Source organism: Hemiscyllium ocellatum, chromosome 18 (genome assembly GCF_020745735.1).
Source record: "Hemiscyllium ocellatum isolate sHemOce1 chromosome 18, sHemOce1.pat.X.cur, whole genome shotgun sequence".
Classification (NCBI taxonomy): domain Eukaryota; kingdom Metazoa; phylum Chordata; class Chondrichthyes; order Orectolobiformes; family Hemiscylliidae; genus Hemiscyllium; species Hemiscyllium ocellatum.
This window is the reverse complement of record NC_083418.1, coordinates 35,926,858-35,940,064: the sequence shown is the minus strand read 5'-3', so window position 1 is coordinate 35,940,064 and position 13,207 is coordinate 35,926,858. Positions and strand designations below refer to the sequence as shown.

At 40.8% G+C, this 13,207-nt stretch overlaps 1 protein-coding gene across 1 annotated transcript in view; it reads right to left on the bottom strand.

The window, feature by feature from the left end:
- Window positions 1–4,405: 4,405 nt before the first annotated feature.
- Window positions 4,406–13,207, bottom strand: part of LOC132824291 (uncharacterized) — a 39,176-nt gene continuing 30,374 nt past the window's right edge. Inside the window, exons 13-15 of the mRNA XM_060838634.1 lie at window positions 12,011–12,110; window positions 7,678–7,834; window positions 4,406–4,751 (exon numbers count right to left, since the gene is read on the bottom strand). Of these exons, the coding sequence (XP_060694617.1) occupies window positions 4,606–4,751; window positions 7,678–7,834; window positions 12,011–12,110 (403 nt within the window). The 3' untranslated portion in view covers window positions 4,406–4,605. The remainder of the gene's footprint in view (window positions 4,752–7,677; window positions 7,835–12,010; window positions 12,111–13,207) is intronic.

Below are 13,207 nucleotides of genomic sequence, written 5' to 3'. Positions count from 1 at the left end.
TCTTAACCCCCTAGTATTTGATGTTTCCACCTTGGGAAAAAGACTCTGCTATTTATCCTATCCATGCCCCTGAAAATTTTATCCAGTTCTACCAGGTCGCCCCCTCAGGCTCCAATGCTGTTGCCATTGCCTCTTGAGTTGAAGATTGGGGTTGCTATCTTTTGATGAAACTGCAAAAGAACAGATTGGGGATGGATCCTGACTTTGTAACACTTGTGTGAAAGGCCAGTTCGTTTAATCTCTATCACTGGGAAAAGTATTGAGTTTATAAAGGATTTATTATAGATAGAAATCCAGGAATTACATGTTGGAATTGAATTTGAATGTTGTATTTGTTATAAATAGAAATCTAGGACCTATGTTGGTCATATGCCACCAAAAACTTCACTTTCTGTCTTTTCAGTTTTAACAACTGTCTAAGTGGTTAATTTTTTATTACATTTTCAGACACTTCTGTTGTTAACATTAATTGTAAAGAAAATAAATTCTGTGTAGATGAGACTTATTTCTGCACCTAGAAATTACACAAACCACAGCAATTATCTCTGGTTTCACTTGATGCCGTTTATCACTCCAATGCATAGATGCAAATTAATATACTGTATTCAATTGTCAAGCTTTGGGATAGTAATTGAAATTAAAATATCACCAAACTGTATCTTGGGACTTCCACATCATCTGTTTGAACTGCGTTAACTTAATGGCATTCAAGTTGTGCACAATTTCAGTAGTATCTGTTCAGTAAAACTGCAATGTGATGAGGATACAATTTGATTGAAAAGATATTGTCCTTGCTGTGGAAGCCAAATTTCTCACACCCCTACACATGTCAGCATCTAACTGAATGAGATCTCATTTTTAGCTTTCCTATTTTTAACTTGATACAATATTTGATACTAAATTTCAAAAATGTAAATCTAATTTTAAACGTTAGCTGACTAGTAATAGGTAAAGACATTTCCTTCGTGTTGTGTGTTTTGGGAATTTGCAAGGGATGATTTTATAAATCTGCTTATAGTGAGTACCTATATTAATGTAGGAGAAAGTGAGGACTGTAGATGCTGGAGGTCAGAGCTGGAAATGTGTTACTGGAAAAGCGCAGCAGGTCAGGCAGCATCCAAGGAGCAGGAGAATCTTGTTTCGGGCTTGAGCCCTTCTTCAGGAATGAGGAGAGTGTGCCAAGCAGGCTAAGATAAAAGGTAGGGAGGAGGGACTTGGGGGCAGGGGCATTGGAAATGCGATAGGTGGAAGGAGGTTAAGGTGAGGGTGATAGGCCGGAGTGGGGATGGGGGCGGTGAGGTCAGGAAGAAGATTGCAGGTAAGGAAGGTGGTGCTGAGTTCGAGAGTTGGGACTGAGACCAGGTGGGGGGAGGGGAAATGATGAAATTGGAGAAATCTGAGTTCACACCTACGTTAATGATCTGGATTGGATTTGCCCTGGCTTTTATGCCCAGGACATACCTGACCAATTCTGCACACCACTGGGTGGATGCCTGTGTTGTAGCTGTTACTGGTTTGCAAGTGTTGTGGCAAGTTCCAGAGCACAAGTCTTCACTACTACTGCCAGAATTTTGTTGGGAATCCATGGCCTTTGATCCTCATGGTTGAAGACTGCAATCTATGATGCTACAGACCTCAGGACAAGGCTGAGATGGAATAAATACTTGGCACTTTTGGCTGAAAATGTTTGCAAATTCTTTAGTCTTGCCTTCCGCCTTGATTTGCAGGACTTACCCATCACTGAGGATGGGAATATTCATGGAGCGTCTTCATTTTGTTAGTTTTTTAATTGTCCAGCACTGTTCATAACTGGCTGGACTGCAGAGCTTAGTTCTGAAGTGTCAGTTGTGGGATCACTTAGCCTGTTTGCCTGCTTTTTCACTGTTTGGCATGCAAGCAGCCCTGTGCTGTAGCTTCTGCATGTTGACTCCTCAGTTTAGGTAGACTGCTGCTGCTCGTGGCACACTCTCTTCATTGAACCAGTGGTTGATTCCCAGCTTGATAGTAATAGGAGCATGGAGATATTTGAAATCATGAGGTTACAGACAGTGGCTGAATACAATTCTGCTGTTGATGGCGCACAGTGTCTCATACCCACATTTATGATGTCAGAGATCTATTCAAAAATCTATCCCTGTGAGAACGATGGTACTTTAACACAACACAAATGAAGGGTTGTGAAGGCATTATGAAGGCTGAATGGCATCTCCACAAGGATTGTGTGATGGTCACTCAACGACACTGTCATGGTAGATTTGTGAAAATAAAATCAGGTATGTTTTTGCGTTTTCATGGTTTCCTTACCACTTGCTGCAGACTCATTTTAACAGTTATGCCCTATGTCCTTTAGAGCTTATCCAACTTGGTCAATAATGCTGCTGCCAAGTCACTCTTGGTTATAGATATTATAATTCCTCACTCGGAGTACATTTTGAGCTTTTTGTGCTGCTTACGATTAGTGTTCAACATGAAGGAGTAATGACTCATCAACTGGAGTGGTTGGCCCATGTTTGAACTGATAGCATTAGACCTAATGGGTTTGGTGTCAATGTTGCAGACTCTGAGGGAAACTGCCTCCTGATTGTGTGTGTACCACTTTGTTGCCACCTATAGTGGGTCCTTCCTATTAGTGGGACAGTATAAATCTAGGTATGCTGCTGCTGCTGCTGATGTCTGGAACATGGCAAAATATGATTGTGTAGGGCTTTGTCAGACTGTTGCTTAAGTAATCTATAGGACAGCTCTTCCAATTTTGATATGAGGGTATGTAGGAGTAAAGCAAGGCATTAATATTCTAAAGCCTATCAATATAAATAAGGTGGTGGTGTTGGGTACTTCAAAAAGCATAAAGGTAGATAATTTACAAGAATGTTGCTAGGATTGGAGGGTTTGAGCCATAGGGAGAAGTTAAATAGGCCGGAGCTGTCGGAGGCTGAGGGATGACCTTCTAGGGGTTTATAAAATCATGAGGAGCATGGATAGAGTGAATAGACAAGGTTTTTTCCCCTGGGGTGAGGGAACCCAGAACTAGAGGGCATCGGTTAAAAGTGAGAGGGGAAAAATTTAAAAGGGACCTAAGGGGCAATAGGAGAGATTGGCCAAACTTGGTTTGTTTCCACCTGAACGTCAGAGGTAGCCTGATAGAAGTTTGAAAAATTAAGAGAAGCATGGATAGCTTGAGTCTTTATTTTCCAGGGTGGAAATGTCAGTTACAGGGGGACATGGGTTCAGGATAAAAGTAGAAAAGTTTAAAGGTAATGTGAGAGGCAGTTTACCTTTCAAATAGTGTATGGTAGGTTCTGGATCAGTGGTGCTGGAAGAGCACAGCAGTTCAGGCAGCATCCAACACTCTATCAGAGGAGTTGTAGAAGCAGATACAATAGCAATATGTAAGATACATCTTGACAGATCTATGAATAGGCAGGGAATAGAAGGATATGGACTGCCTTGAGGTGAAAGGTTTTTAGTTTAGAACAGCATTCTGTTGTTCTAAACAGGCGTGTTGAGCCGAAGTGCCTGTTTCTGTGCTGAACTGTTCTTTATTCTATGCTAGTAGGGAGGATTGCAGAGTCAATTGGACTAGGTTTTCTCATCATTTCCACTGCGTAGTTAATGTCAAGTGGTCTATCTGGTTTAATTTATGTTTTATGCAATAAAGTAATACAGCACCTTGGGCAAAGTTGGACATGTGTAACTGATTTATTCAGAACAAATTCCCACAATGCAACAATGCCCAGGTACAATTTTTGTTGTTGGTACATTAATCTGGGTGAAAGAACTACTGTACTTTTGCAAGGAACAGTGAGACCGGATTTTCATTGAATGAGTGCAAGCAAGATTTGAGTTCAGAGTTTGGAGCAGCTCAGAGTTGAGTGTCAGATGCTGGAAAAGCACAGCAGGAGAATTGATGTTTTGAGCATAAACCCATCATCAGGAATGAGACTTGTTGGCCTGGGTACTGAGAGATAGATGGGAGGGGGTGGGGCTGAGGGAACTTAACTGGAGGTGGGGGGGGGTAAGGTGATAAGTCAGAGAGGAGGGTGGAGGGGATGGTTGGGAAAGACGATGGACAGGTCAAGAGGGTGGTGCTGGTTTGGAGGCTTGGGACTGGGATTAAGGTGGGGGGAGGGGGAATGTGGAAACCGTTGAAATCCACATTAATCCCGTGCAGTTGCAGGGTCCCAAGGTGGAAGATGAGGCAATCTTCCTCCAGGCGTCAGGTAGTTAGAGTTGGGCGATGGAGGTGGCCCAGGGCCTGCATGTCCTTGGCAGAGTGGAAGCGGGAGTTGGAGTGTCATTTTCTCCTGGCTCAGCTCTGTATGAAACATAGTTTCTCTGTTATTAAACTGCAAATAGATTCAAGCTGCAAAACAATTAGTGTTGTGAAGATTTATTTTAGACCCATGCAAAAATTTAAAAATGCGTTCAAACCCTGAAAGTAAAACACAAATCCATTCAAAATCCAAAGTGAGCAAAAGTGATTTTGACATCAGCCAGTGTAGGCTATGAGGCCTCTAACTGCCAGTAGAGGGAGTTGTAGGAGGTGAGTACCAATGAACAGATGTTAAAACAGGTACATTCCAGTGCTTCTCTGTTCAGTTTCTTTTAACAAAATGATCTAGTCCGATTGGAATGTCTAGTTACACTCCTGTAATGTAGTCCCATGAATGATCTCTTCAACAAGATGAGAACGACATAGACCACCGTGCCTCCCAACGTTAGGCCAACAGTGATAGCAGCATAATTAGGACCTTAGTTAAAAAGAAAACAGTAATTAAGTTCTATGGTTTTGCAACAGCTACATAGACCAACTATGACATAGGTCAACTAACCCTAATGCTAACACAATCTGCCTTTTCCAGAGGATCAGATCCTGTTTCAAAATTAGTAAAATGTGCAAGACAAAATGTACTTTTGAACTGCCAGAGGAAGTGGTGGACTCTGGTACGCTTGCAACATTTAAAAGGCATTAGGATGGGTATATGAATAGGAAGGGTTTGGAGGGATATGGGCCGGGTGCTGGCAGGTGGGATGAGATTAGGTTGGGATATCTGGTTGGACTGAAGGGTTTGTTTCCATTCTGTACATCCCTATGATTCTAAATGGAAGTACATTTGGAAAGAAAACTGACTGGTTGTTACAGGATGTGAATTTAGGGATTCAAACTAGGTTTCCTTCTCCTCTCTCCCTGTCTCCTCCCCCATTGTGGATTTGGAAAATGTGCCGTTTCTAAATGTGAAATCCAGACACTTAACTATAAGTATGAGTTTACGTATTTGCCGAAATTCAAATTCCATAAACTCAGCAAATTGTTATGACCCCTTCATATCACACAGCCACATATTTGACTTACATGAAAATGAAAATGCCAAGTTGGTGAAAGTACTATACCCATTAGACATTTGTTGGGATTGTCCAAAGTCATTTTACTTAACTTTGGTGGAAAGGCATTCCCATCATCCTGGAATCAAATTTGAAGCATAATATGTTAATAACTATTGTCACTCTTCACATATGAAGTTGTAAAAAGTTTATTTTTAATCCTTTGTTTCCCCTTTCACTTATGGTCTTAGTAATGATGAGCATTTGTGTCACCTTGGGGTCAAACGCAACACAAACTATCTCTCTGAAGCTCAGACAGTGTCACGGCGATGAATTGATTTAGTATTGAGGGAAGGCGGCTTTGGGTTTCCTAATACCTTGCTGAGGAAAATGTTAAATTATCAGACTAGATGAGCATACAAAAGTGGTGGAATCAGGGGAGGTGATCGTAGAGATGTAGAGCTGGGTGTCATCTGCATACACGTGAAAGTACATGCTGTACTTTTGGTTGATGCTGCCAACCAATGAATGATCTGAAGTAGATCCTTGAAGGACCTGTGTGGTAGTGTGAGAATGGGAAGAAATGCAATTTGCAAATCAAACTCTTATTATGATGCACTAGATAAGAATGGAACTACGTGAGGGCATTCCTAACCAGATGGATGAGAAAAACAGGGGGCTGGTGTGGCCATCTGTGTCAAAGGGTGTGGACAGATTAAGGACAAGAAATGCTCATTTATCTTTATCATAGTCACATGGAATGTCATTTATATACAGTACTTATGTAAATTGACAAATTTATCCAACCTATCAAGTAATGCTCAGCCACTGCCCAACAGAACTCACTCAATTTGTAGGTCAGCTGTTTTAGCTCAGATGCTGAATATAAAAAGGCTACATCCAATGTCATCAAAAAGTTACTTTCCTCTGAAGTACTTCTCCTTTTGTTTTGAAGTGAATACACATCTGTCCAGTATGATGATAAAATAGCCAAACTCAACCGGTGCCATCCAGCACCAGACTTGAGGAAGTTACCAATGTGGACAGTAAGATGTATTCTATAATCAATGTTCTTTAGAAAGGAACTTGGGAAATATTTAGAGCAAGCCATACCCCAGCCCTTACTGGGAAATGCAATCCCTGGTATGGTGCTAACCAGGTAAGTCACATGTTTGAAACCTGAAAGAATTAATTGAACTCAGCTAAGATGACTACTTTAGCTAATTACGTATACAGACCCAACACTTTAACTCTTCATCTCTTTTTGCGAACATTATCTAATCTACTAGCATTTCCAGGATCTTTCTGTTTTTATTTCAAAAGTGGTGGTAGGTATGTTACAGCGGGTCTTAGAACATAGAACATAGAACATAGAACAATACAGCACAGAACAGGCCCTTCGGCCCACGATGTTGTGCCGAACATCTATCCTAGATTAAGCACCCATCCATGTACCTATCCAATTGCCGCTTAAAGGTCACCAATGATTCTGACTCTACCACTCCCATGGGCAGCGCATTCCATGCCCCCACCACTCTCTGGGTAAAGAACCCACCCCTGACATCTCCCCTATACCTTCCACCCTTCACCTTAAATTTATGTCCCCTTGTAACACTCTGTTGTACCCGGGGAAAAAGTCTCTGACTGTCTACTCTATCTATTCCTCTGATCATCTTATAAACCTCTATCAAGTCACCCCTCATCCTTCGCGGTTCCAACGAGAAAAGGCCGAGAACTCTCAACCTATCCTCGTACGACCTATTCTCCATTCCAGGCAACATCCTGGTAAATCTCCTCTGCACCCTCTCCAAAGCTTCCACATCTTTCCTAAAGTGAGGCGACCAGAACTGCACACAGTACTCCAAATGTGGCCTAACCAAAGTCCTGTACAGCTGCAACATCACTTCACGACTCTTGAATTCAATCCCTCTGCAAATGAACGCTAATACACCATAGGCCTTCTTACAAGCTCTAACCACCTGAGTGGCAACTTTCAAAGATCTATGTACATAGACCCCAAGATCCCTCTGTTCCTCCACCTAACTGAGAACCCTACCGTTAACCCTGTATTCCGCTTAGTGCTTCTGATTCTATATTGATAGGCAGAGTTCCATCTGGAATTGAACATGAGTGTGTCAGGTATGTAGCTGACTGAATACAGACCAGCACTGTATATGGCTATATGCATAACTGACTTGTATTTGCCATCAAGGCTTGTGCGTGAATAATAACCAAATCAGCAGGCTGAGTGCCTGAGGGAATGTACTTCAGTAAGGAGTTATCATTGCTCAGAAGAGGCAATTAAAATTTGCTGCAGCATGGGAAGCAACTGATTCTAAAGACTTTAATTCTCACCAGAGTCGCTCTCCTTTTGGATGCAAATGGGTCCTGCAGTGACTTGCTGCATGCCCGACTGTTCCATTTGTGAACTATTGTCAGAACCACATCCCAGGGCACATGGTGTGGAATTATATGCATTGGCACATAACTGGACATTGCAAGTAACAAACACCTAGAGGAAAAACAGACTGATTGTATTTAGCATGTTGGCAATGCGTCAGTGAGAATCTTAAGAGCAGGAATTGTAGCTAGTTACTTTATCTGTTTGAACAAATCCCTGAGGTTCCATCGTGTGACCAGCCACCTCTGACTCTTCATTCACCCAAATAACCTTTCTTCCATAGTCTAATATTATTATAAAATAGTCAAAGATCTTTTTCAAAATAAAGCATTGTATTAATGCTCTGATCTTTTTTAACCTCACTGCTCACAGACAAGAGGATTGGTATCATTATCATGGATCAGGAATTATTAATGGAGTTTGGGGATGGGAATACAGCATGACTTTATTGGACTATCTCTCTCACACAGCACCTCAGAAGAGTTGACAATATCGGTGTCTTATCCATTTGTTCCTAGACTACCCAATACTTTTGAATTTTCTCCTTTGAGCTTCCGCCCTACTAACAACAGTATTCAGCTTTAGAATGTTGTGGGTGAGCTAGCTCTTTCAAAACAAATGGTCTTCAACTAGTTTATCTGTTGATACATTTATCTTTCAAAACAGGTTAACCTGTTTACAGTAACAATTCGACTGTCAGTTTTTAACTCCGGCTGGCTAAAATAAGAGGCTTTGGAGCTATTTTGAGACATCAGAGGCAGCTAATTTGGATTTTTCTTTCACTCAAAGTAGTATGTTTAAAGGTCCTTTTGGAAGAGCAAAGGCAAAAACAAATTAAGACAGGCCTTCTTCCATTTGTCACAACTTCCTGTTCACATACAAACCAAACAACTTTGTATCAACGTGGTCTATAATTTTTAATGTTAATATCATACCATAGCATATCCAATCACAATGGCCTGCAATTTATAACGCCATAGATCATAGGAAGCTTTTTTTATTCATTCATGAGAAGTGGACATGGCTAGCTGGGTCAGACTTAATACCCACTCACTAGTTGAGAAGGTGGTCGTGAGTTGCAATCTTAACCGCTGCAATCCATGTGCTATAGGTAGATGCACAATGCTATGAGGAAAGAAATTCCAAGATTTTGACCCAGTGACAATGAAGGAATGGTGATATATTTCCAAGTCTTGATGGTGACTGGCTTGGAGGGGAATTTGGAGATGGGAGTGTTCGCGTGTATCTGGTCATCTTATACTTCTAGATTAAAAAAGAGTCTTGGGTTTGGAAGGTGCTGTCTAAAATCTTTGGCAAATTGCTGTAAGATCTGTGGGCCTTGTCAGTGTAGATATTGAGAAGATGTTTCCACTTGTGTGGGACAATCTCAAACCCGGGGCCACGGTTACATAAAAAGGAAACACTCATGTAAAACTGAGAAGTGAAGGAATTTCTCCTTCCAGATTAGTGAATGTGTGGAATTCTCTCCCCAAGAGAATTGTGGGCACAAGATCTCTGAAAGTACTGAAAGAGGAGGTAGGTAGTTTTTTAAATATTTGGGAGTTAATAGGTATGCTGAGCCAGCAGGAAAGATATGAGGCCTGCGACAGGTCAGCCATGACCTTGTTGAATGAGGGCCCTTTTTCTGTTCCTATTTGTTATGTTCTTATGTACAGCTGTGTGTGAGCACTTGTGTAACCTTACTTACCCAGCCTTCCTTTGTTGGCTTCCTCATAAGAAAAATAATTTTGAGTGCAAAAATGCAACAATGTGCACAGCATCAACAGAACCAAGCACCTGCAGAAAATCCATATTTTAAGAAAAACCTTCACCCTAATAGACCTTTCATTTATTTGTTACTGCTTTTCAACCCTAGACACCCATTTCATAATTCTATCTTTGCTGATTTCTATCTGGCATTTTATTTGGCGTAAAGTCATATCCAGGGTGGACATGTTTGCAAATTAATACTTTACTGCAGTATGAAACTTCAACCTATTTTCTGCTGCTAGTTTTTGGCTTCTATTGTGCTAGCATACAACCTGCAGTTGTTAATTCAGGCTACTGTGTCTTTGAAAAGTTGAAAGAAACAACATGTTTTACTTCTGCTTTGAAAAGCATGGAGAAAGTTGAGGCATACGATTCAGACTCTGAGCTTTGAGAACATTCAGAAGAGGACAATTAATCTCCACTTTTTGGAGAGACAAGGTTTGATCAGGGATAGTCAGTATAGCTTTCTCAGAGGGAGGTTATGCCTTACAAATTTGATTGTTTTTTTTTAGGTGTTCAGGTGTGCAGATGAGTGTGCAACTGATCCAGTTCATATAGGTTTCATCAAAACCCCTTGACAAATTCCACCTAGGAAATTGATAAAGAAGGGATCCAAGGTAACTTGACAAGATGGATCCAAAATTGACCTAATGGTAATGTGGTTGTAGAAAGCTGATTGTATGATTGTCAGGCCAGTGTGCAGTGGCATACCACAGGGATCAAAGCCTTAATGATTGTGATTATGTATAAACTATAGAGATGAGAATATGGGGTGGAGAGGAGAATGATAGTTAAGTTTGCAGATGACACAAAGAATGACCAGGTAATGAGGAGAAAGGTCTTAGGTTACAGGAAGATAGGATTGGAATGATTAGATAGGGAGATCAATGGCACATGGAATTTAATCCTGAAAAGTGTGAAATGATGCACTTTGGAAGAAGTAGCAAAACAAGGGAGTACTCAATTAATGGCAGGACCCTAGGAAGCTCAGAGGAACAGAGAGGTCTTGGGTGGCAGAACAGATTCATACGGCAGTAAAAAGGCACATTGGACACTTGCCTTTATCAGTTGTAGCACAGATTATACGAACAGAGTGGAAGAATACATAAGTTCTATGGGGATCTGACAGTGTTGATGGCAAGAGGCTTTTTGTTCCACAGCTGGAGATTCTAGAACTCAAGGGCATAATCTCATAATGATGAGGGCAGCATGCTGGCTCAGCGGATAGCAGCGGATCCAGGTTCGATTCCAGCTTCAAGTGACTGTGAATGTGGAATTTGCACATTCTCCCCAATGTCTACGAGGGCTTCATCCGGCTACTCTAGTTTCCTGTATATGTTAGGTCAATTGGCCATGCTAAATTGCCCCCAGTATTCAGGAATATGGAGGCTAGATGGATTAGCTATGGGAAATGCAAGGGTACAGGGATAGGGTGGCAGATGCAGGTCTGGTTGGAAACGGTCTGGCGGATCGGTGTACCTGATGGGCTGAATGGCCTGTTTTTACACCATAGGGATTCTATGATTTAGGACTGAGTTGAGGAAAAGTTTCTTCTCCCAACGGGATTTGAATTTTGGAATTTTTGACCCCATAAGGCTGTAGCTGTTCGATTACTAAGTATATTGAATACTGAATTAGAAGCATTTTCCGATCCTGAGTGAATCAAAAGAATATGGGAATCAGATGAGAATTAAGGTTTAAGATCAACTCAAGAGTTATTAAGTGTTACAGCAGGTGTGACAGGATGTTTAGCTTATTCCTCTTTCTTGGCTTCTTCTGAGCTAATGGAAAAATAGTCAGAAAATGAGCCCATTAACTGCAGTTCATACATAGAGTTCTGAAATGAAACAGGATAGCCTGGAACATGGATTTGATAATAATTCATAAGATGACAACTTATTTAGAAATACATGCCAATCTGTTAATGGATTGCCTGAACAGGAATAGGCTAACTCAGAATTAAATATTGCATCCTTATGATGATTAAATGTTCAATCTCTCACCAAGTTTTTCTTTTATTTATTCATGTGATGTGGGCCTCACTGACAAGGCCAGCATCTGTTACCCACTCCGAGCTGTCTTCAAACAGAGTGATGAGGTCCTTTCAGAAGGCAGTTAAGAATCAGCCACACTGCTGTGGGACTGGGAAGTATATGTAGGCCAGACCAAATAAAGATGACAAATTTCCTTACTTACAGGGTACCAGATGAGTTTTCATAACAACCTACAGTGGTCACCATTATGCTAGTTTTAAATGACAGACTTTTTTTCATTGAATTCAAATTTCATTGTCTACCATGGTAAGGTTTGAACCCAAGTCCCCCATATATTGGTCTGTATTACAAACACAATTACATTACTGCTACACCACTGCCTTCCACCAAGAAAAGTAATACATTTATGTACTGAGTCACTAGACCACTTGTTTTAACTTCTAATAAATTTACCCTATTTCCAAAGACTACTACACAATATTTATTTTAACTAAAGATGAAACAGTCTTGTTGGTAAGAGCACCTGTGAAGTATGGTGTGGTAAGGAGGACAGTTTTATGGAGTACACTTTTTCTTTACTATTTCCGGTTTGATGTTCCTCTGTCGTGCTGTTATTTAAGCAGCTGTTACAAACAAAAACAGAAACAGAATGTTAGGCAGGACTAACGTTAATGTGCCTCTGAGTTTTTCATGTTAACCAGATGTCAGTCTAGTGGAATTGAATGCTCCTTTGCCTCTTGGTCAAAAGTTCCCCGCCCACTCCAGGACTGGAAGACCTGATTTAAATTGAATCGAGGGAGTGCTGCACTATTAGAGGAGTGATTTGCTGACTGGTCTGCCTGTTCAGGTGGATATTACAGATCCCTTGGCTAAACCAGAATTCATCCCTCAGCTTGATTACAAAACAATGAATGATATTCCAGACCATAATAATTCACATTTAGTTGAATACAATTCTGCTGCTCATCAACCACAGCTGCACGCTCGTGCGTAGTTTTCAGCTCCGAGATGTGTTCCAAATCCATCCCATTTAGCGAACTGATAATGCACAAAACAAAATGGAGAATAGACTCAATGTGAAGACATGACTTTGTCTCCACAAGGACTGTGCAAAGTAACTTCTACCAGCACTATCATGGACAGAGGTCCTTCTAGATTTGGCCAGCTTAATCAGTAATGGTTTTACACAGTCTTTTTTGGTGTTAGAAATTTAAGTCTATATTTCTTCAGTATTCAAGATGGAGGCATACTGATTCATCAGCTGAGGAAGGTGGTACTCAGCAAGATTTCTTGTTAGATTTGATGCCATGAAAGGTCACGGAATCCACAGTCAATGTTGAGGCCTCCTAGAGCCAACTGTATATCACTATAGTATGCATCTCTCACAAGTCTATCCTGTCAATGAGACAGGACATCTCAGGTGATGATGGAGGTATCTGGGACATTGTCTTTCAGATATGATATGGTATCATTGTGTCAATCTATTTCTTGACTAGTGTGTGAGAGACCAATCTGACATTTTGGCATGTTCTCAAATATTGGTGAGGAGGAATTTGCAGAGTTGACATTGCACATTCTATAGAATTGCTACCCTTTCTGTTTCTTCCAATGTTCTTCATTGTGAAAGTGTTAATTTCTTTACTCCTGTTAATGGGTATTCTATGCATTGTTATTTTTTTCAGTATTTACAGTTCCTTAATCTGCATTTTTGTTTTGAAGA